This window comes from Gopherus evgoodei, chromosome 21 (assembly GCF_007399415.2).
Source record: "Gopherus evgoodei ecotype Sinaloan lineage chromosome 21, rGopEvg1_v1.p, whole genome shotgun sequence".
Taxonomy (NCBI): domain Eukaryota; kingdom Metazoa; phylum Chordata; order Testudines; family Testudinidae; genus Gopherus; species Gopherus evgoodei.
Genome location: NC_044342.1, coordinates 17,411,015 through 17,433,218, shown reverse-complemented (window position 1 = coordinate 17,433,218; position 22,204 = coordinate 17,411,015). Strand labels below are relative to the sequence as shown.

Below are 22,204 nucleotides of genomic sequence, written 5' to 3'. Positions count from 1 at the left end.
TAGAAAAAAGATTGAAAGTTGACTTGATTACGATGTGTAGGTACTGACATGGAAGAAAATACCAAGGAATTAAGAGCTATTTAATCTATCTGTGAAAGGCATAATAAGAACTATTGTCTGGCAGCTGAAGCTAGACAAACTCAATTCAGAAATAAAGCAAAAATGTTTGACAGTGAGGGAGATATTAGAACAAAGTAACAAGGGAAGTGGTGAATTCTCTACCTCTTGATGTCTTCAAAATCAAGACTGGCTGCCTATCTGGAGGATTTGCTCTCACGGTCTTGAGTAGGCTGTCCTTTCTGGAAATCTCCTCCTGTCCCCTGAGAGCAACCCTTTCAAGAGACAGGCCCAAGCTTCCCCTTAACATAGGCTGGATCCTGCAGTCCAAGCACTTCCCAATTCTCTTTAGTGCCAGCCATGCTATTCTGCTATAGTTTAACCTGCTATAGATTTTTCTCCCTGAGTCTCTGACAGAATGAGTTTGCAGTGACACAGGAAAATCTTCAATACAAACTGGTATGTATTTGCCCAAGGGGACACAGCTTTTAGGAAAATGTGTTAAAAGAACAGACTTCTTATCTTATCTAAGCTTAACTCCTATACCCTTAGCTCAAGTTCTTCCAGATCCCACTTCTGAGTCTCAGGGATACTTGCGTCCCCATAGACCGTCTCTATGTCTCATAGTGAACCCTTACCGGCTAGTGTCTTTGATTTCTCACTTCCCAGCCTTGGTAAAACAACTGTATAATGTTGCTGGCAAGTAACCTGGCTGTTGTGTGTAACTGTTTGCTGGGATGATGCTTATCTGGGTAGTGGTTTTGCCTTTCCTATCTTGGTTTCTCCAACTCCTTTTGATCTCATACCATAACGAGCAATCCACTGTAAACTAACAGAGAGCTATGCACAATATTAATATACAGTAATGCAGATATTCCCCAATTTGATATATATGCTTTTGTTAGCCAACATATATGTTAAACATATTATTTACACCATGTTCATATGTATTAAGTCCTCTGGATGAATATCATATACAGTATATGACTATCTGTCAGTTATGCCTGTTAATTATATTTTTTTCTCCACACATTTTTCTTCACCCATGTCAAGTATCCTACAATTCTGTGCAAAACTGAAGTCAGCTTTGGCGTTAGAAAATCAGAAGCCTGTCAAAGACAAGATATGTAAATTGTGTGACGTAATACAGGCTGGGATGTATTTCAATGGCCAATTGGTTTGGAATGAAGTCTCCAAAATAGAGACAAGAAAAGTACAAAACAAATGTACAAGTTCAGGAACTGTTACAAACTGGTATTTTAATGATATACAAAGAGTTTTTCACATGTAAAATCATTCTATAAATACAACTCTCTTAAATATGTATCTCTGCAGCACAGCTTCTATGTAAGGAGAACATGCTTCAGTGTACCAGAGGGGTAGCCGTGTTAGTCTGGATCTGTAAAAGCAGCAAAGAGTCCTGTGGCACCTTATAGACTAACAGACGTTTTGGAGCATGAGCTTTCGTGGGTGAATACCCACTTCGTCGGATGCATGACAGATGCTGCAGTGTAAGAATTGTTTCTTAAAAAGAGAGTATGTATGTCTTCTTTTCATATTGTACTGTTTTGTCTTTGGTTATTTTCTCTCTTGAACATTTTTAATAATGAACCACAAGCATAGTCAATCAACAACTACACCTTTTAGTCAATACTTTGCTCAACCAAAAGATATTGGGCTCAATGCAGGAGTAACTGCGGAAGTGCTGTGGCATACAGGAGAATAAGCTACATAATCGCAATTATTTTATCTAAAAAACATGATGTGAATCAAATAGGAATTAATTCATGCAAGTCCTATGACTTTCAATATGTAGGATTGGAAGGATTAGATTTTTAATGGTAAATGTCAGTGAGCATCAATTTCACAATACACAAACATCCTGATGAAACTATGTTTCCATAGATAATAATTGAAAATTTACACTTAGGCAAGGTTTAAAAAAAAAGAATCTCCTTGAGAAATTCTTAGAGTTTCATTTAAGGATAATTAATTTGTATATTTAGACAGAATGTTGGTAATTTGTGTTTTAATGGCTATTAATCTTCAACTTTTTGTATCTCAGCTTCTATTATCATTAAATAATTATTGTCTGACCCACATTTTGTCTGATCCCTGAACAATTTCCTGCAACTGTGAAAATTTAAATCAATAAAAGTTGAAAAAAATAAACCTTGATATTATCCATGGAAATTGCTTATTAAAAAAATGTGCCAAGCCTAAATATATATCCCTGTCTCAACTTAAAAACTAGCCACCCCTGAATGAAAAACGTTGGAGGCAGAAGACTGACAAATTAACAGTATACCTGCCCATTTCTGCAGGCAGCTAAGTAATCTCTATTCCAAAACTTTGTGTAAAGTCTCGTACCAAAGCAATTACTTGGCTCTGTGAGATCATGTAAATTATACTCTCTGTTTGAACTTTGAACTTTCCTAGAATCAAATAGATGGAAAACTACCAAGTCCAGTTGCACAGCAAACTCTTCCGATGTTCATTATTTTATGTCTCTTGTTAGAAAATGTCATTGAGAATGGAGAAAGAGGGAATCAACATTCAGCTTATGGCTCCAGGAAAAGGAGGAAATCAAACATCTATCACAGAATTCATCCTCCTGGGATTCGGCAACCTCTTGGAGCTGCAAATTCTTCTCTTCATACCATTTTTAGTGATCTACATTGTAACCATGGCCGGGAACATCCTCATTACTGCTCTAGTTGTGGCTGACCAGCACTTTCACACTCCCATGTACTTCTTCCTGGGGAACTTGTCCTGCTTGGAGATCTGCTACACCTCCATCATCCTGCCCAGGATTCTGGCCAGTCTCCTGACTGGGAACAGAACCATTTCTGTTATAGGCTGCATTCTACAATATTATTTCTTTGGTTGTCTTGCAGCTTCAGAATGTTACCTCCTAGCAGTAATGTCCTATGACCGGTATTTAGCGATATGCAAGCCACTACACTACACTGTTCTTATGAATGGTAGAATCTGCCTTCAGTTAGCAGCTGTCTCCTGGATGAGTGGATTTATGGCAAATACCATAGTTGTAGGTTTAATGTCACAGTTACATTTCTGTGGCCCCAATGAAATTAACCATTTCCTTTGCGATTTCACCCCAGTGATTAAACTCTCCTGCAATGACACCAGCCTGATCATACTTGTGACCTTTATACTCTGTTCCATATTCACCCTGCCCCCATTTCTATTAACCCTGACATCCTATGTTTTTATCATCTCCACCATTCTGAGAATCCCATCCACCACCGGGAGGAGAAAAGCATTTTCCACCTGCTCCTCTCATCTTATCATGGTGACAATATACTATGGGACCCTATTTATTGTCTATTTGTTACCAGATACTGACACACATCGAGACCTCAACAAATTCTTCTCTCTCTTCTACACAGTCCTAACTCCCCTGGCCAATCCTCTCATCTACAGCCTGAGAAACAGAGACGTTAAGGAAACTCTGAGAAAAGTCATCAGAAAATGTATGTTGCTCACTGAAAATCAGAAGGAGTAACTGATATGAGAATGAATCAATACGGTAGAACTAGCAAAGCAGTTAACATCTAAGTGGCCAATAGCTCACGGCAATGTGAGTTTTCTTGGGAAAGCTGGGTACATGTGAATTTTGGGATGGCTGCCTTCCTAGCTGATTTGAGCTGACACTTACTACTGCCCCAACTGGAATCATCGCTCTCCTGTACTCTGAATTCCATGCACTGGAATTCAAGGTTTTGGTTATGAGTTTCATGTGTTTCTTTGCTCTGACTGAGTTGAGAAAACTGCATTGTACACAGCACTGCCCTTGGACTCCAGTGGGTGGTGTTAGGTTGTTAAAATATTTTGTCTCTGACCTTGGTACCGGGGCATCGTATTGAATTTTATAGTTGGGTAGATTTCATCAGCCTTCATGAATTTGCTTTTTACCTGTGTTATCTTGCAATGATCAGAAGGTTCATAATATCCAAAATGGATTCCTGCATTTTGAAATAAAATAATGAATCAACACGAATTATTTCTGGTGAAACTGCTCTTTATCCTCAATATCATTTCAATGTCAGGTGAAAAAATAATTAATACATGTGGAGAAACTTCTATTTAATTCTGCATTTGAAAATTGACAAAATCTTTCAAAACATGTACATGGACCTGAGTCCCAGTAACATTGCAACTTAGTTGAATTCCTAAGGGTGAGCATTTTAAATGTTCTAAAGATGCAGATAAGTGTCTAGGCGTATATATAAATCTAACACACACAGGGCATGATGAAAAGTGAGATTCCCTGGAGGTTTGAATGGGGATTGCTATGGCCTTGATGTTTCTGCTGTTTTAACAAGCAAAATAGGATTGAATACCCCTGTGACAACAACTGAGTAATGATCATTATCGTCAGCCACAAGGGAGACCTCAACAGCAGTCAAGGACAGGATGAGGCTTCTGTCCACTTTAAGCCCTGTAAGCACGCAGGAGAGGCAACACTTAGTTTCTATGCATCATACACAAGAGTATGCATTGAATGAGAACACAAGAGCAGTGCGGCCCAGCAGCAAAATGTAGGTGTCTTTGCAGAGTGAATGGGATTGTCTGAGATACAGAAGAGACCAGAGCAATGGTGAAATCTGGATCCCGATCCCTACCCCCAGTCACCATCAGTGGAGAGATTGCCACTACATGCTAAGCATTAAAGGTAAAGCGGATCATTCCTGCATCAAATCCTGGGGATTTTAGGGAGAAAATCCTGGTATATTGGGAAGAAGAGTAGGCTGGACTGCTTATCAAGATCACAGTTCCCTTGAAGTTTTACTGCTCTGTATCATTTCCCATTATCCCCTTGATATGTCTCAGCGCTGCTCCTACTATTGCTGAACTGAGACACTACAAAGAACTGGTCTGCAGTTCCCTTCCAGCAGACTCACAGAAATCAGCTGGGTTACAAGTTACAGCTGGGGGTGGAATGTATCCCAGGGTTTGTAAGTGATTCACCAAGGGGATAAGCATGAGAAGGTTCTGTGCACATACTCTTGGGGTTTTCCCTTTGTGCACAAGGCAGAGTCATCTTCTCTTTGCTGTTGGTCAGTGTTAGTGACCCAACCACCATCAGAGCTAATAATAGGGGTTATAGGGGAGGAGAAACTTAACATGAGCTCCTAGTGTGATCCTGTGTCACAAAGTGCTAATGTGATCTATGATCTATCAACAGCGGAGTGTTGAGGGGGAGTAGAGAGGTGATTTATCTCTGTTAGGCATTGGTGAGCTGTAACTACATCCAGTTCTAGTGTATGTCCACTTTTTTAAAAGGACATTGGAGAAATTGGAGAGGCTGCAAAAAAGAGCCACAAAAATGTATGAAGGGCTGGAGAAAATGCCTTTCAGTGAGGGTTAAGAAGCTCAAAATGCTTAGTTTATCAGAGAGAAGACTGAGAGATAGTTTGATTATAGGTAGAAAGTACCTTCAAGGAAGAAAATACCACATAGAAAAGGGCTATTTAATCTAGCAAAGAAAGGCAGAAAAAAACCCACCAGCTTCCAAGCTGAAGCCAGAAAAATTCAATTCAGAAATAAGACAGATATTATGAACAGTGAGGGTGATTAATAATTGGAAAAAAGGGCCAAGGGAAGTGGTGGATTCTCCATCTCCTGATGTCTCCAAAATCAAGATTGGCTGCCATTTTGCAGGGCTTGCTCTTCTGGTCTCAGAGCAGGCTGTGCCTTCTTGGACCCTTCTCCAGTCTCCTGAGCAAACCCCTTTCAAATGACAAGTCTGTGGGATCCTGTGACTCACAGGGTTACCACCCCTCTGGTACAAACAATGTTACCCCAGCAGATCTAAGTGGAGTTTGGCCCTGCTATAGATTTCCCTCCCAGAGCCTGTGATAGAGTGAATTTGCAATGAAACAGTAACAGCGTCTTCAAAACAGAGTGGGATTTATTTGCCCAAGGAAACATAGAACTGAGGAAATGTGTTAAAAGAAGAAAATGTCCCTGATGCTTCTTGTCTCACTTAACCTTAAATCCTTTAGCCATAGTTTAAGCTCTTCCAGATCCCACCTCTGAATCTGAGGGATAATTTCATCCGCACAGACCCTCTCTCAGTCTCTCATGGTGAATGCTTGATTTGCCTAGTGTCTTTTGATCTCTCTCCTCCCAGCTTTGGTAAAACAACTGTGTGACTTTGCTGAGTAATAATCTGGTTCTTGTATTTATGTTTGCTGGGATGCTCCTTATTGAGGTCATTGATTTGCATTTCCATCTAGTTCTCCTAACAACCCCTTTGAACTCACCTTCGTAGAAAGCATTTTCTTGTACACTAACACACGTTTATGCCCAATACCAATACAATATAATGCATATATTTCCCACTGTGTCACATATGCTTTGTAGAAAAACAAGTTATTGGGCTCTGCTCAAGGTTAACTGGGGAAGTGTTTTGGCTGATTATATACAGGAAGTTAGACTAGATGATCATAGTACTGCCTTCTGGCTATTCTTTTCTAAGATATGTGCTGTAGTTCAAACAGGAGTTACTTCAAGGACATTTCAATGGCTTGCAATATTCTGTTCTATCTGGCCTTTAAACCTTTCTGTGACACTCTGTACCTTGGGGTAACAGCCTGCACCCTCATGTTCATCCCTATAATATGATTGTTTGGTATCCAATGCAAAGTTCGTCATGTTGAGTGTCTTTGGAAAGCTCAGGATGCACTCATCAGGGAATGTATGGGACAAACCCAACCCAGCCTCACAGAACAAAGGACATTGGCCTTGGCAACAACAGAGAATCTGTTGGATTCTTGAGTGAGTCACCCCCCTTGCCCTGGTCAGTTTGGGACTACAATGAGGTAATGCTCACCTGACTCTGAAGGGGGGTGAGGCAAAGCTAAGAGGGAAGAAAGGACATGATAAAAGGGAGAAACATTTGCCATGCTCTCTCTCTCTTCCACCTACATCTACAGACTATCAGCCAGAGACTGAAGCGTTGATCAAAGGGGAGAGCCTGGCTGAAAGGGAACCAGCCAGCCTGGGTGAGAAGTATCTAAGTTTGTAAAGGCACTGAAAGTGTTGAGATCATCTTAGAATGTGTTTTACTTTTGTTTCATTTGACCAAATCTGACTTGCTGTTTGACTTCTAATCACTTAAAATCTAGCTTTTGTAGTTAATAAATTTGTGTTTTGTTTGAAGCATGTCAGAGATTCCCCTTGGGACAACAAGCCTGGTCCATATAAAATTCTTTGTTAAATTGATGAACTCATGTAAACTTGCAGCATTCAGTGGGTATAATGGGAGGCTGCAAGATGGAGGTTCCTAGAGTTGCATCTGGGACCAGAGATATTAGCTAGTGTCATTTAGTGACACAATCCAAGCAATGGCTGGCTAAAAGTGCTCACTCACATAGCTGGGAGCAGCTTACGTGCTGGACTCTCTGCGTTAACAGCCCGGGAGTGGGGATTCTCCCAGCAGAGCAGGATAAGACTGGCTCCCAGAGTCAAGGACCTAGCTGATCACCTGTCCAGATAAGACCAGGAGAATGTCACATGATGCATCTATGAATGAAAGAAGTTGGGAACAGAAGAGTGATAAATTAATAGAGTAGTGCACTTTGGATGTGTCAAGTGGGGAATCTATTCCAAAGCCTTGTGTAAAATCTGAGATTAAAGCAATGTGTTGGATCTGTGAAAGTTTATAAATATGCCTTCCATTTGCACTTTGAACTTTTCCAGAATCAAATGGTGGGAAATTTACCAAGTTCAATTGTACTGCAAGCTCTTTCAAGGCTCATTATTTTATCTATCACCAGATAATTCTCATGGAAAATGGAGGAAGGAGGAATTTGCAGACAGCTCTTGGAGAAAAGAGAAGGGGAAAATGAAACATATATCACAGAGTTCATCCTCCTTGGATTTGGGAATCTCCGTGAAATGCAGATTCTTCTCTTCCTGCTGTTTCTAGTGATCTATACTGTTACTGTGGCTGGGAACATTCTCATTGTTGTACTAATTGTGGTTGATCAGCACCTTCACACCCCCATGTACTTCTTTCTGGGGAACTTGTCCTGCTTGGAGACCTGCTACAGCACCATAGTCCTGCCCAGACTGCTCTCCAGTCTCCTGACTGGGGACAGAACCATTTCTGTTAGTGGCTGCATCACTCAATTTTATTTCTTTGGTTTTCTGGTGGCAGTTGAATGTTCTCTCTTGTCCATGATGTCCTATGACCGCTATTTAGCAATATGCAAACCAGTACATTACACAGCTCTTATGAATGGCAGAATCTGCCTTCAGTTAGCAGCTGTATCCTGGATGAGTTCATTTCTGGCAACTGACGTAGTAATATATTTAATGTCACAATTGCATTTTTGTGGCCCCAATGAAATTGACCATTTCCTTTGTGATTTCACTCCAGTTATTAAACTCTCCTGTAGTGACACCAGCCTAATCACACTGGTAACCTTTTAATTTTCTTCTATAGACACCCTGCCCCCATTTCTATTAACCTTGGCATCCTATGTTTCCATCATCTCCACCATCCTGAGAATCCCATCTACCAGTGGGAGAAGAAAGGCATTTTCCACCTGCTCCTCTCACTTGCTTGTGGTTACAATCTACTATGGGACACTAATCATTGTCTATGTTTTACCAGATACTGACACACTAACAGACCTCAATAAAGTCTTCTCTGTCTTCTACACTGTCCTAACTCCCATGGCCAATCCTCTCATTTACAGCCTGAGAAACAAAGAGGTCAAGGAGGCCCTGGGAAAAGTCTTCAATAAATGTATGGTGCTCTCAGCAATTCAGGAAGAGTGATTGATATGGGAATTAATCAATCTGTCATATCTAGTGTGATGCTTGACCAGGAAGGGTTAAGCATCCTGAAGGATAAATAACTCAAATCCAACCCTTAAATACATATGGGTTGAAAATGTCTGTGTTTTTGTGTATTTACATATATATCGTTAAAGGTCAACAATGTAATCAAACACTCCCTGTCTATGTTGTATTCTGTTAATTCTCAGATCAAAAGGACATCTTAACATTTAAATAAACTCTAAACATAGGATATCACTGTATTAATATTTGTTTGAAATGTATATCAAATCATCTGTGACTGGTGGAAAACAGGCAATTGCTTTATGTGTGGATAATTACTAGTGATGTTTAAGAAATAGGTCACCGTCAAAGCCCTCATGAGTGCCTATTGTTCATGAAGGACTCTGAGCTGTCACAAGAAGGACTGAAACTGTATAAAAATGTTTGGATCCCAATCCTTTTATATCTCAGATCTGCTTGAGACTTCATGCAGAGAAAGCCTTAGCCATAAGGACTGAGATCTCAGTCCTGAGTGGACCACCCTGAATGTAAACCTATGAACTATTTCTGAAATAACACTTTGCAACTACGAAGCTCACCATCTCTGCTATGAATCTGAACCTCACAAATTATGCTCATATCTGTACGTATACTGATCTTTTTGTCAATGTTCTCTATCTAATTTTTCTTTTTTTAATAAATTTTAGTTTAGTTAATAAGAATTGGCTGTAAGCATGTATTTGAGTGAGATCTGGAATGTTTATTAACCTGGGAGGTAATGTGTCTGATCCCTTGGGATTGGTAGAACTTTTTTATATGATGAAAAAAATTTTCAGTAATCCTCATCATATTTGACTTGAATGTCTGGGTGGAGGCCTGAGGCTGAGTCACTTCAAGGGAACTGTGTTGTTGGCTTCTGGGTAACCAGTGAGGTATTATAGAAGCTGTTTTGTGCTGGCTTGGTAAATCTAAGTATTGGAATATCCACCAGCTTTGGGGATTGTCTACTCCATTATTTGCAGTTCATCCTAATTGAGTGACCTCAGTTGTCTCCCCTGGGGCCCCCATCACAACTAGCAAGGCACTTAGCATTTAGGTTGCCCTTAACTCATGCTAATGGGAGTTTCCTTGGGAAACATGAAGAGATGCTAAGTTTTGGGATAGCTGCATTCTTAGTTGATTAGAGTTGACACTTACCACCCCAACTAGAATCGTAAGTCTCATGTGCGCTACATTCCACACAGTGGAATTCAAGATTTTAGCTACATGTTTCATCTCTTTTCTAAGCAGGGAAAATGCTACATTTCATATCATACTGGTCTGGGATGCCTTTGAGTGACTTCTGGTGGTTAAAGAATGCTGTCTCTCACCTTGGTATCAGGGCTTCCTAAATAATTTAATATTTGGCATGATTGAACAGATCTTCATAATTGTTCTATGTTATTTGTGTTATGCAGTGATTAGTTGTGTGAATGATCCTAAATTGATTCCTGAATGTTGAAACAAAATAATTAATTGACATGGATGATTTCTGGTGAAACATCTCTTTATCCTAAAGATCATTTCAATGTTAAGTGAAAAAAAAATAAAGATAGGATGAGATATTACTATTTCATTCTGGATTTGGAAAGAGCCATGATCTTTCAAAAGCACCAACATGAGTTAGGGTATGTCTGCGCCACAATAAAATGCCAGTAGCTGGCCCAGGTCAGCTCACTCATGTTTGTGGAATATACAGGGGTATAAAATTTCAGTTTGGACATTAGGACTCTGGCTGGAGTCCTGGCTCTGAGACCCAGCGAGGATTTGTATTGCTATGTAGTTGTACCCTTGACTTCATAAATCCTAATAACTTACAAAGTTAGTTAGATTCCCACAGGCCAGAATTTTAAAAATTTCTAAAGATGAATATAGGTGTCTACGTGTGTTTTCAAATTTGCCTCAGTGGCTAGCTCTCAATAATTGTAATATGCTTAATTCTGCATTTCTAAAGTGCCAGGATATTTCTAAAGTATTTAAAAGATGTGAATTCCTAAGTCGCAATGATTTTGAAATTGATTAGATTCCTAAGTGCCAAATTATTAAAGGTTCTAAAGATGCAGGTGAGTGTCTAGGTGGATTTCCAAATATGTCCAGACACTTAACTGCCATTTATTCTAATATGTTGCATTTTTAAAGGATAAGACCACTTATGTATCTGTCTAGGAAGAAGACTGTTTTAGGGGATAAAGCACTGGGCAAAGATTTCTACTTCCATCTTGTGGCTCTAGTACAAAATGACTGTTTGATCTTTCACAAGTCTATATGGATTGGAATTTTCAAAAGAGGAAATTAGATGCAAATATTTCATTGGATTCTTTAAGCTCCTTTGAAAATCCCAGCCTGGAGCTACATTAGCTTGCAGCAGCTGAAGTTCTGGACCAAGATACCTGGGTACCAGTTAATAGCCACTGAAATAAGTAAAGAATATAAAATCCATACATTTGGGGGGGGGAATGCTGTGGTACAGTAGAGTGGAGAGGAAACAAGAGTGTGGCTTAGAACAGCTGGGTTCTCTTCCTGTTCATGCATGGCCATGGGCAAGTCAGTTTGCCTTTGTGCCCCATCAGGTTGGTGGGCTCATCATCTGTGGCCAGCAGTGTATCTAGGAGAACAAAAACTCCCATTTCAAACCAGATCTAATCAGCTAGTTTGTAACAGTTGTGCCATATGCACAAGCAATATGGGTCTGACCTTGGCTAATGGAGCAAAGTGCATTACTTAGCCTAATAACTTTTAATTGATTAAGAATAACTTTTCCTTTTGTCCAAAGCATATCTTCCAGCAACACATCTAGCAATGATCTGAAGCCAGCAAGAGATGAAGAATCCATCACTTCCCTTGGTAGTTTATTCTAATGGTTAATCACCCTCACTGTTAAAATCTGTGCCTTATTTATAATCTGTATTTGTCTGGCTTCACCTTCCAGTCATTGGTTCTTGTTTTGCCTTTCTCATGTTTTACTACTCTGTATTTTCTCCCCATGAAGGTACCTATAAATGTTGCTCAAATCACCTCTCAAAGTTCTTTTGGATAAGCTAAACCTAATGAGCTTTTATAGGCATATTATCTAGCCATCCAGTCACTTTTGTGCACCTTCCCCAATTTTTCAATATCCTTTAAAAATTTTTGGCAAGAGAACTCTATGCCGTACTCCAGAATCAGTCTGACCAATGTGGTATACAGAGGTAAAATCAGCTTTCCTGTTTATACTTCCAAGGATCACATTAACCTTTCTTGCCACAGCATGACACTAGGAGCTTATGCTGAGTTGCTTGCGCACTATGACTCCTAGATCCTTTTCGGCATTTTGCTTGTAGGTAGCATACTGCTTTGCAGGATTCAGTCTCCCATTCTGTAGGTCTGACCTGTGTTCCTTGTTCCTATATGTATAACTTTGCATTTGGCTGTGTTAAAATATATTTTGTTTGAATGGGTCTGGCTCACACCACTTCACCAACCTTTGTTTCATCCACAGATCATGGACCAGCAGAGATTTCATATTGAATTCCAGCTCATTGGTACAAATGTTGAACAGCATTGGGGCTAGTACTGATCTATGTAGAACCCCACTTAAAACACCTCCATTCCATGATAATTCACACCAGCAACTAATTTTTGAGATCTATCAGCATGCCAGGTTTTTTTAAATAATGTGTGCTTTATTTATATTATATAGTGCTCATTTTATATCATAATGTTGTGTCATACTAAGTTAAATGCAGTACCAAAGTCTGTTACATCTATGCAGTACCTTTACCAATCAAATTTATAATCTCTTCAAAGAATTAAATCAAGTTTCTTTGTCAAGATTTATTGTGCATAAAGCCACATGATGGGCATTAATTATTTCCATCATTCAATTCTTTATCAGTTGAATCCAATATTAGTTTTTCCATCATTTTGTCTGGGATCTCTCTCTCTCTCTCTCTGGTTGACTGGAAAAAAGGTCCCGGATGACTGGAAAAAGGCTACTGTAGTGCCCATATTTAAAAAAGGGAAGAAGGAGGATCCGGGGAACTACAGGTCAGTCAGCCTCACCTCAGTCCCTGAAAAAATCATGGAGTAGGTCCACAAGGAATCAATTCTGAAGTACTTAGAGGAGAGGAAAGTGATCAGGAACAGTCAGCATGGATTCACCAAGGGCACGTCATGCCTGACTAACCTAATTGCCTTCTGTGAGGAGATAACTGGGTCTGTGGATGAGGGGAAGCAGTGATATGATTTCCCACAGTATTCATGCCAGCAAGTTAAAGAAGTATGGGCTGGATGATTGGACTATAAGGTGGATAGAAAGCTGGCTAGATCGTAGGGCTCAACGGGTAGTGATCAACGGCTCCATGTCTAGTTGGCAGCCGGTTTCAAGTGGAGTGCCCCAAGGGTCGGGCCTGGGCCCAGTTTGGTTCAATATCTTCATTAATGATCTGGAGGAAGGCGTGGACTGCACCCTCAGCAAGTTTGCAGATGACACTAAACTTGGAGGAGTGGTAGATACACTGGAGAATAGGGATAGGATACAGAGGGACCTAGACAAATTAGAGGACTGGACCAAAAGAAAACTGATGAGGTTCAGCAAGGACAAGTGCAGAGTCCTGCACTTAGGACGGAAGAATCCCATTCACTGTTACAGACTAGGGACCGAATGGCTAGGAAGCAGTTCTGCAGAAAAGGACCTAGGGGTTACAGTAGACAAGAAGCTGGATATGAGTCAACAGTGTGCCCTTGTTGCCAAGAAGGCTAAAGACATTTTGGGCTGTATAAGTAGGGGCATTGCTAGCAGATCGAGGGACGTGATCATTGCCCTCTATTCGACATTGGTGAGGCCTCATCTGGAGTACTGTGTCCAGTTTTGGGCCCCCCACTACCTGAAGGATGTGGAAAAATTGGAAAGAGTCCAGTGGAGGGCAACAAAAATGTTAGGAGGGCTGGAACACATGACTTATGAGGAGAGGCTGAGGGAACTGGGATTGTTTAGTCTGCAGAAGAGAAGAATGAGGGAGCATTTGATAGCTGCTTTCAACTACCTGAAAGGGGTTTCCAAAGAGGATGGATCTAGACTGTTCTTAGTGGTATCAGATGACAGAACAAGGAGTAATGGTCTCAAGTTGCAGTGGGGGAGGTTTAGACTGGATATTAGGAAAAACGTTTTCACTCAGAGAGTGGTGAAGCACTGGAAGGGGTTACCTAATGAAGTGGTGGAATCTCCTTCCTTAGAGGTTTTTAAGGTCAGGCTTGACAAAACCTTGGCTGGGATGATTTAGTTGGGAATTGGTCCTGCTTTGAGCAGGGAGTTGGACTAGATGACCTCCTGGGGTCCCTTCCAACCCTGATATTCTATGATTCTATGATTCTATGGTGATAAAACATTTAGAAGTCTCCGTTTTGTTCTAATGAGGTATGAAAGCAAAAGTCAAAACTTTGATTTTTTTTTCCAAATGAAATTCTTGTATTCCAGTCAGCACCAGTGAAAACTTACTGCCAGTCTTATGCTGGCATATATGGTGGATGTGGTAGTCCCTAAGAGCATAGCATGAGCACAGAAATCTTCTATGTTTCCTTCCTCAAGTACTCTGTGCAGGGCATCAGATGAGAGTGGAGAGAGGACAAGGGAAGAGGTGGACAAGGGTCCTAGAGAGAACTGGATAAATTTAATCCAACCTGTTCTTCAGGCTAGAGGAAGAAACAAAGAGTCATCCAGGTCTTTGACAGATCATTGCTTTGTCCCTACACTCTATTTCCTCCCAATAGTCCCTATGCTATATTCCCTGCATCCAATGGACAATGGCCCTGAACTGTATTGACCAATGCACGATATTCACATTGCCAGTGCAAAATGGTTCCTGCATTACAATCCCTAGTGTCTCATATATAAAGATGAAATGGTCCCTTTGCTATGCACCCCAGTGCCTACAGACTTATGGTCCCTTCCTTATATTACTCACCCCCAAGTGATGCCTTCACCATATTCCAGCCCCCACAGTCCTCATGAAGAGCAGAGGTAGAGACAAAACATTCCCTTTATTCATATCCTGTCTGGGAAGAGTTTTCTGTGCAGGTTTTTCCTCATGGCAGACTGCACCTCCTTGTTCCTCAGGGTGTAGATCACGGGGTTCAGGACAGGAGTGACCACACTGTAAAGGAGAACAATCATCATGTCCCATTCAGGAGATTCCCTGGAGGAAGGGGGCACATAGGTCAAGATGGCCGCCCCATAGAATAGAGACACCACAGATAGGTGGGAGGCGCATGTGGAAAAGGCCTTTCTCCTGCTTTCCCATGACTGGACCTTCAGGAGCAGGAAGGAGATGATGTAGAGGTAAGAGAGGAGCGTGAGAATAAAGGGGATGACTACAATGCCCCCAGTGACGATGTTGAGCAGGGTCAGATTGAGGTAGGTGCTGCCGCAGGCCAGGCTCAGCAGGGGCTTGATGTCACAGAAGAAGTGGGGAACACATCTGGGGCCACAGAAGTGCAGCTGGGAGGTCATGACTGTGTGCATCAGGGCGTGCAGGAAGCCGGTGACCCAGCTGGCTGTTGCCAGGAGCAAGCAGGCCCATGGGCTCATAACCAGCCTGTAGCGCAGTGCGTTGCAGATGGCTACGTAGCGGTCATAGGCCATGACAGCCAGCAGCACAGCCTCACTGCTACCCAGGAAGTGGAAGAAGTGGAGCTGGGCCATGCAGCCTGCAAATGAGATTGTCTGCTGCCCCAAGAGGAAGCCGGCCAGCATCTTGGGCACAGTGACTGTGGAATAGCAGATATCCAGGCAGGAGAGATTCCCTAGGAAAAAGTACATGGGGGTGTGAAGCTGGGGCTCTATCAGTGCCATGGTTACCATGGCCCCATTTCCCACCATGCTGGCCACATAGAGAAGCAGGAAGAGTGTGAAGAGAAAGTGCTCCAACCCCTGGAGATTGGTCAGGCCCAGGAGGATGAATTCGCTCACCTCCGTCCTGTTCTCCATCACTGCGGGGGGAGAAACAAAAAGAAAAAAAGAGGCATATGAACTGGAGGCTGAGGTTCTCAATGGGCCTTAGATATTTGGATGCCCATTTCTTGGATACATTAATGAAAAATGAACATCCTATCCCTCTTTGCAGCTCTGGACATTTCAGCAGTTTTGCTAGCATTCCTTTGAGCAGATTTCCTCCCTGGGTAACATGAGCCCTGAAACTCCCTGCATCTCTGTGTCAGATCATCTCCACTTTGCAGATAGATAGATCTATCTATCTATCTATTGTATGCAGTGTTGCTATGGCCAGGTTGTCCCAGGATATTAAAGAGACAAGGTGGGTGAGATGATATCTTTTATTGAACCAATTTCTGTTGGCGAGAGAGACAAGCTTTCGAGCTGACACAGATCTTTTTTGGGTTTGGGAAAGGTACTCAGAGTGTCCCAGCTAAATACAAGGTGGAAACATTTGTTTAGAATAAATAATTAACAAATATTTCAAGGGACCTTTCAAAGTGAAGTGGCCAATTAACACCCCACCAGTCATTGCTGGAGGCAGGGACAGAAAGGGAAAAGAAAGACAGATGGGGATGGGGGGATTATTAGTGGCTTACAGATAGTTGCAATAAGCCATATATTCACTGTCTCTGTTCAGTGCAGGATTTTTAATGTCTAGCAGAGTTATGAATTTATTCTCCCAGGCTCATCTTTTGAAAGTGTTGTGCAGGTTATCTCTGAGAATGAGGATTGATAGATCAGTGTGTAGCTGGCCTCGTCCTCAAAGAGAGGTAGGTCCAATAAAAGATGTTACCTTGCCCTCCTTGTCTGTCTATTTATTGTGATAAATACACTTCCATGCAGCCATCTATTTATTCATGTAGCCATATACTGTACTGCCATACATATTCATTCAACCAAGCAACCATCTATGGTGTTTAAAAATGTCTTCATCACCATGCTGATTATGTACCGGACACAATTCAAAGGCATAGATATCAAATTAAAAAAATTTCTGTCCTCACTTCCCCAAAGCAGGTTAATGTGACCTGTTTTTTTGAGGATGGGATTTTCTAACACATCTAGGGCAGTTCAGTGTTGATAAATGCAAAGTAATGCACATTGGAAAACAGAATCCCAACTATACACATAAAATGATGGGGTCTACATTAGCTGTTACCACTCAAAAGAGAGATCTCGGAGTCATTGTGGATAGTTCTCTGAAAACATCCACTCAATGTGCAGTGGCAGTCAAAAAAGTGACCAGAATGTTGGCAATCATAAGAAAAGGGATATATAATACGACAGAAAATATCATATTGCCACCATATAAATCCAGGGTATGCCCACATCTTGAATACTGCAGGCAGATGTGGTCACCCCATCTCAAAAAAGATATATTGGAATTGGGAAAGGTTCAGAGAAGGGCAACAAAAATGATTAGGGGAATCGAACAGCTTCCATATAAGGAGAGAATAATAAGACTGGGACTTTTCAGCTTGGAAAAGAGACGATTAAGGGGTGATATGATACAGTTCTATAAAATCATGACTGGTGTGGAAAAAGTAAATAAGGAAGTGTTATTTACTCTTTTTCATAACATAAGAACCAGGAGTCACCAAATGAAATTAACAGGGCAGGAGGTTTAAAACAAACAAAAGGAAGTATTCCTTCATACAACACACAGTCAACCTGTGGAACTCCTTGCCAGAGGATGTTGTGAAGGCCAAGACTATAACAGGGTTCAAAAAAGAACTAGAGAAGTTCATGGGGGATAAGTCCATCAATAGCTATTAGTCAGGATGGGAAGGGATGATGTCCCTTGCCTTTTTTTGCCAGAAGCTGGGAGTGGGCAACAGAAGTGGATGACTTGATGATTACCTGTTGCGTTTATTCCCTCTGAAGCACCTGGAATTGACCACTGTCAGAAGATACTGGGCTAGATGGACCTTTAGTCTGACCCAGTATTGCTGCTCTTATGTTCCTATGTTCAGTTATTGACATTCAGTGAGAGTGGTTCGGCTAATTCCCCTAGATGCATTTGAAGATCCCACATTTCTGAGCATGGTTCTCTCTCTCTCTCTCTCTCTCTCTCTCTCTCTCTCTCTCTCTCTCTCTCGCTCACTCTCTCTGGTGTCATTCCTGGGGGAAGGCCCTGTGGTAAAGCTGTGCCTTGTTACTCATCCATAACTACTGAAAAAACACCTCCTCCTGAGAGTCTGGATTCCAGTGTTCATCCAGACCACGGAATCCATATGATGCAGATCATGAAGTGTCTTGTTTGCTCTCAATTACTGGACTTTTAATCAGAAAATTTGAGTTCTCTTTTCATCTCTGCCACTGACATGCTATGTGATCATGGGCTAGTCTCTGTCCCACTCTGTGCCTCTGTTTCCCCTACCCCCCTTGTCTTTTAAAACTGTTCTTCAATATAGGGGCTGGCTTATGCTAGGTGTAAGTATATTGCCTACCATAATGAGGTCCTGGTCTTGGTTGCGACCCCAGCTGCTACTGTCATAGAGCGCGCATAAAGCTCACCTGCCTCTCTGCTGAGTGGCAAAGTAGTGAGAGGCTCAGAAACGGGGGATCTGAGAGAGTGAGACGACACTGCTTTCCTTTGTTTGGACACATGACATAAACAGGGGCAGGGTTTCTTTAGGGACCTGCGCCTCAGGAGGAAGGTCAAACTTCCCTGGTCTGTTGTTATCGCCTCAGCCCAGAAAAGAGTAATTCCCAGGGGCGAGGTTCTGAGAATGTTATGAGTGTCCCACACATCCTGCTTCACAGGAACAGATTTCCCATTGGTGACTGAATGCCTGATATAAGCTCCCTTCCTGGATCCATAACAAAGAGCTAGCATGACAGACCCCCATCTCGGGCATGACAAGAGGGTTGAACTGGATTCCTCACAAGTTCAGAGCTGCAAACCTCTACTGCTCGAGTTCAGTGCTGCACCAAATTCTCTCTGAAATCTATGCAACACACAGGCTGGCCAGCAGGTTACATGACAAACGTATTTTTACCCACACATGCTGAGCTGGCCTCTCCATGATATAGGTCAGGGCTTCTGTGGGATCTGATTGTGATTCCTCCCACCCCATCATTGAACAGTGGGTTTTGCTAACTTCAACAATGAGTCCCAGTGGTGAGAGTGGGACTCAGGAGCCCTGTGTTCTATTCCCAGCTATGCTATTAGCTTGCTGGTTGACTTTGAGCAAGCCACATCCCTGCTTTGTGCCTCAGTTTCCCTGTCTGTATAATGGGGATAACAATGTAGGGTACATTGGCCTGTCTTTGTGGGGGTGTCAGTCACTGGAAAACTTCTGTCCCTCCTATTTTTTGCCTGTGGCACATAGTCTAGTCTCCTGTGGGCTGTAACATTTTGGTCTAATTTTTGTTCTTGGGTTTAGTGTGCAGCTGCTGGGTGATGCTGGTGGTCTGATCTACAGAAGGTCAGATTGTATGGTCTGGTGGTTCCCTTCTGGCCTTAAACTTTGTGACTCTTTGAGAACTACCTGAGACCTACTGATGAAAAGTGCTATATAAAAACGGAGCAGGACAGTCATTATTCAACAGCCCTCCTGAGGAAATCAGCTGTAGGAAATGCTGCAATACCATTCTCTTCAAATAGCCTTTCCACATCAAAATAGCTTTCAAAATGCTGAAACCTCCTTCCCCCTTTAAAACCTCCAACAAGTGTGTGTGTGAGAGAGAGAGAGAGAGAAGAGGAGGAGGAGGAGCAAGAGAAGAAGAAATTAATAAACTCTAAAAATCTCCAGACAAAACAAAACAAACAGTTTAGCCCAGGCCCAGCTCTGACTCTGAAAAAGGAGACGTATCAGAGATCTCATGAAGTCCAGAGGGGACTTAGCTATGAGTAGTGATTTTAAATGGAAGGTGCTCAATTACTAGGCTGATGGGTGGCACTATAAATAACTAAACTAGATAGAACATCCCATTCTATTACAGATCCTATACTGTCCTTATTTCCATGGGGGCTAGGTTGACCATTAAGGTAATGCTGCAGGGGTGGAAAAACTTTTTGACCTGAGGGCCACATCAGTGTTGCAAAACTGTATGGAGGGCTGGATAGGGAAGCCTGTGCCTTCCCAAAAAGCCTGGCCCCTGCCCCTTATCTGTCTCCCCCACTTCCTGCCTCCTGACTATCCCTCTCAGAACTCCTGACCCATCCAATCCCCCCCCTCCTTGTCCCCTGACTGCTCCCTCCTGGGACCCCCATCCCCATCCAACTCCTGCTCCCTGTCCCCTGACTGCCTCCAAGAACCGCTGCCCCTTATCCAACCCCCCATTCCCTGCCCCCATACCATGCCACCCGGGCAGATCCAGCCATGTCTCCGCACTCCCCTGCAGGAGCTCGCAGCCCTGATGCCGAGAGCACTGGGGGTGTGGTGAGCTGAGGCTGAGCGGGAGGGGGAGAACAGGGGAGGGGCTGGGGGCTAGCCGCCCCGCCTGGGAGCTCAAGGACTGGGCAGGATGATCCAGTGGGCCGGATGTGGCCCACAGGCTTTAGTTTGCTCACCTCTTTAATATTGTCATTTGCCCAGATAATTTTCTTACTTAGATTTGTAAGCCCCTTGTGGCATCCCTGATTTTTATTTGTACCTTCCACAGCATAAAAGGGCCCCGAATCTTATCCTGGTAGTATTATTATAATAATAGATTTATTATAGGAGCCTAAAGGAGTTATGCTCCCAACTCCAATTCAATGTCAATGGGGTTTAGGTGTCTAATGCTTTTAAGTTCATTTGAAAAAATCTCAGTTCTACTGCACATATCAAAATACTTCATAAAGACTCTTTTAGTTATATACACAGCACTAACCTCCCTGAAGCCCTTAGGCTGGGATTTTATCATCCTCTGCACCGCACCATCTATGTCTCTAGCTCAACTTGTTTTATCTTTGCTGTCATGTAGAAAGCAAGCAAGCTAGTCAGTCAGTCGGTCACTGATTTCAGGAAGCAGTGCCACCTCACATATTTGCATTTGTAAATTCCGAAGACTGAACTTTTAGCTCATACCTGTTTGGGTGCAATCGTCCTTCAAGCTGACATATTATAACAATGACTGAAAACAAACAAATAAAAAATAAACACACAAACAAAAAATCAAGCCGCTGCGAAAGTATCAGGGACTTCAGCCTGTTTCAACAGGAACAGCAAGCGAGCTCACATTGTTCAGAAATGCTTGATGAGTCTGCAACAAGAAGCCTTTTTATCATCATCCCACTCTGAACAGACATCCATTCTCCTCAGAGAGCATCAATTTGCTTTGTTCTGATGGTTCCTCTGGGCCAGAACCCTTTGAACCACCTGAAAGTCCCTTCCCTATCAGCAAACATCCCCAGCCTTCCCAAGACAGATGGAGGTAAATATGATTGTGCAGACTGGCTGTGACTGGAAAGTGAAAAGAATAACAACAGATTTGCAAACGTTTACAGGAGTGATTGCATTATTGCACTATTGTCATGATCATGGGGTTAACTGCACTGCTGCCCCTTGTCTGAGTGCACCAAGCTCAGGTCTTCTCTTGGGGTGGAATCTCATAATCCTCTCACTATTAAACCTGGATCTGATTTTAAAAATAAGCATATTGATTCATTTTTTACCTTACTACCTTTCTCTGTCTTTTCTCTAGATGTGAATATGGCCAGTAGTGCACAGGAGAATCTTACTATCGTCATCACAGAATTCATCCTGCTGGGATTTGGTAACCTCCATGAACTGCACATCTTCCTTTTCATGGCATGTTTAGTTATTTACCTTGTAACAGTGATTGGGAATCTCCTCATTATCACAGTAGTATTAGGCGATGGTTGTCTTCACACTCCAATGTACTTCTTGGGTAATATCCACCTTGGAGATCTGCTACACCTCAACCATTGTCCCCAAGATGCTCAGGACATTCCTAACATTCCAGGAAAAGGTTCCTTTCTTGGGGTGTCTGGCTCAGTTGTATATTTTTGGTTCAATGGTAGTTATTGAATGCTGCCTCTTATCATGTCCTACTACCTGTATTTAGCCATCTGCAGTCTTCTGCGCTATGCAGCTGTTATGAACTTTAAGGTTTGCCTTCAGTTAGCAGTTGGTTGTTGGTTAACTGGACTTCTGGCTCCTCTGATAACAGTAGCTTGGACATCTAGGCCACCGTTCTGTGCTTCCAATGAAATTGACCATTTCTTTTGTGATTTTGTGCCTCTGCTAAGACTGTCATGTACAGATACTCATGTGATTTCTGTTTTTCATGGTCTGTGCCTGTGTGGGCCTCATCCCATTTTTACTAACCCTGGCTTCTTATTACAAAATCATACTGACCATCTGGAAG

General features: G+C 42.1%; 3 protein-coding genes across 3 annotated transcripts; 2 read left to right on the top strand and 1 right to left on the bottom strand.

Annotated features, from left to right (window-relative positions):
• The first annotated feature begins 2,620 nt into the window (after window positions 1-2,620).
• Window positions 2,621-3,583, top strand: LOC115638141 (olfactory receptor 2AP1-like). The gene has a single exon (XM_030539717.1). The coding sequence runs from the start codon at window positions 2,621-2,623 to the stop codon at window positions 3,581-3,583; it is 963 nt and encodes a 320-aa protein (XP_030395577.1).
• Window positions 3,584-7,878: 4,295 nt separating this feature from the next.
• Window positions 7,879-8,871, top strand: LOC115638140 (olfactory receptor 6N1-like). Its single transcript, XM_030539716.1, is given in 1 exon segment — window positions 7,879-8,871. A coding segment is annotated over 1 exon segment (993 nt).
• Window positions 8,872-14,935: 6,064 nt separating this feature from the next.
• LOC115638299 (olfactory receptor 12D3-like) lies at window positions 14,936-15,877 on the bottom strand. The gene has a single exon (XM_030539893.1). The coding sequence runs from the start codon at window positions 15,875-15,877 to the stop codon at window positions 14,936-14,938; it is 942 nt and encodes a 313-aa protein (XP_030395753.1).
• Window positions 15,878-22,204: the final 6,327 nt, after the last annotated feature.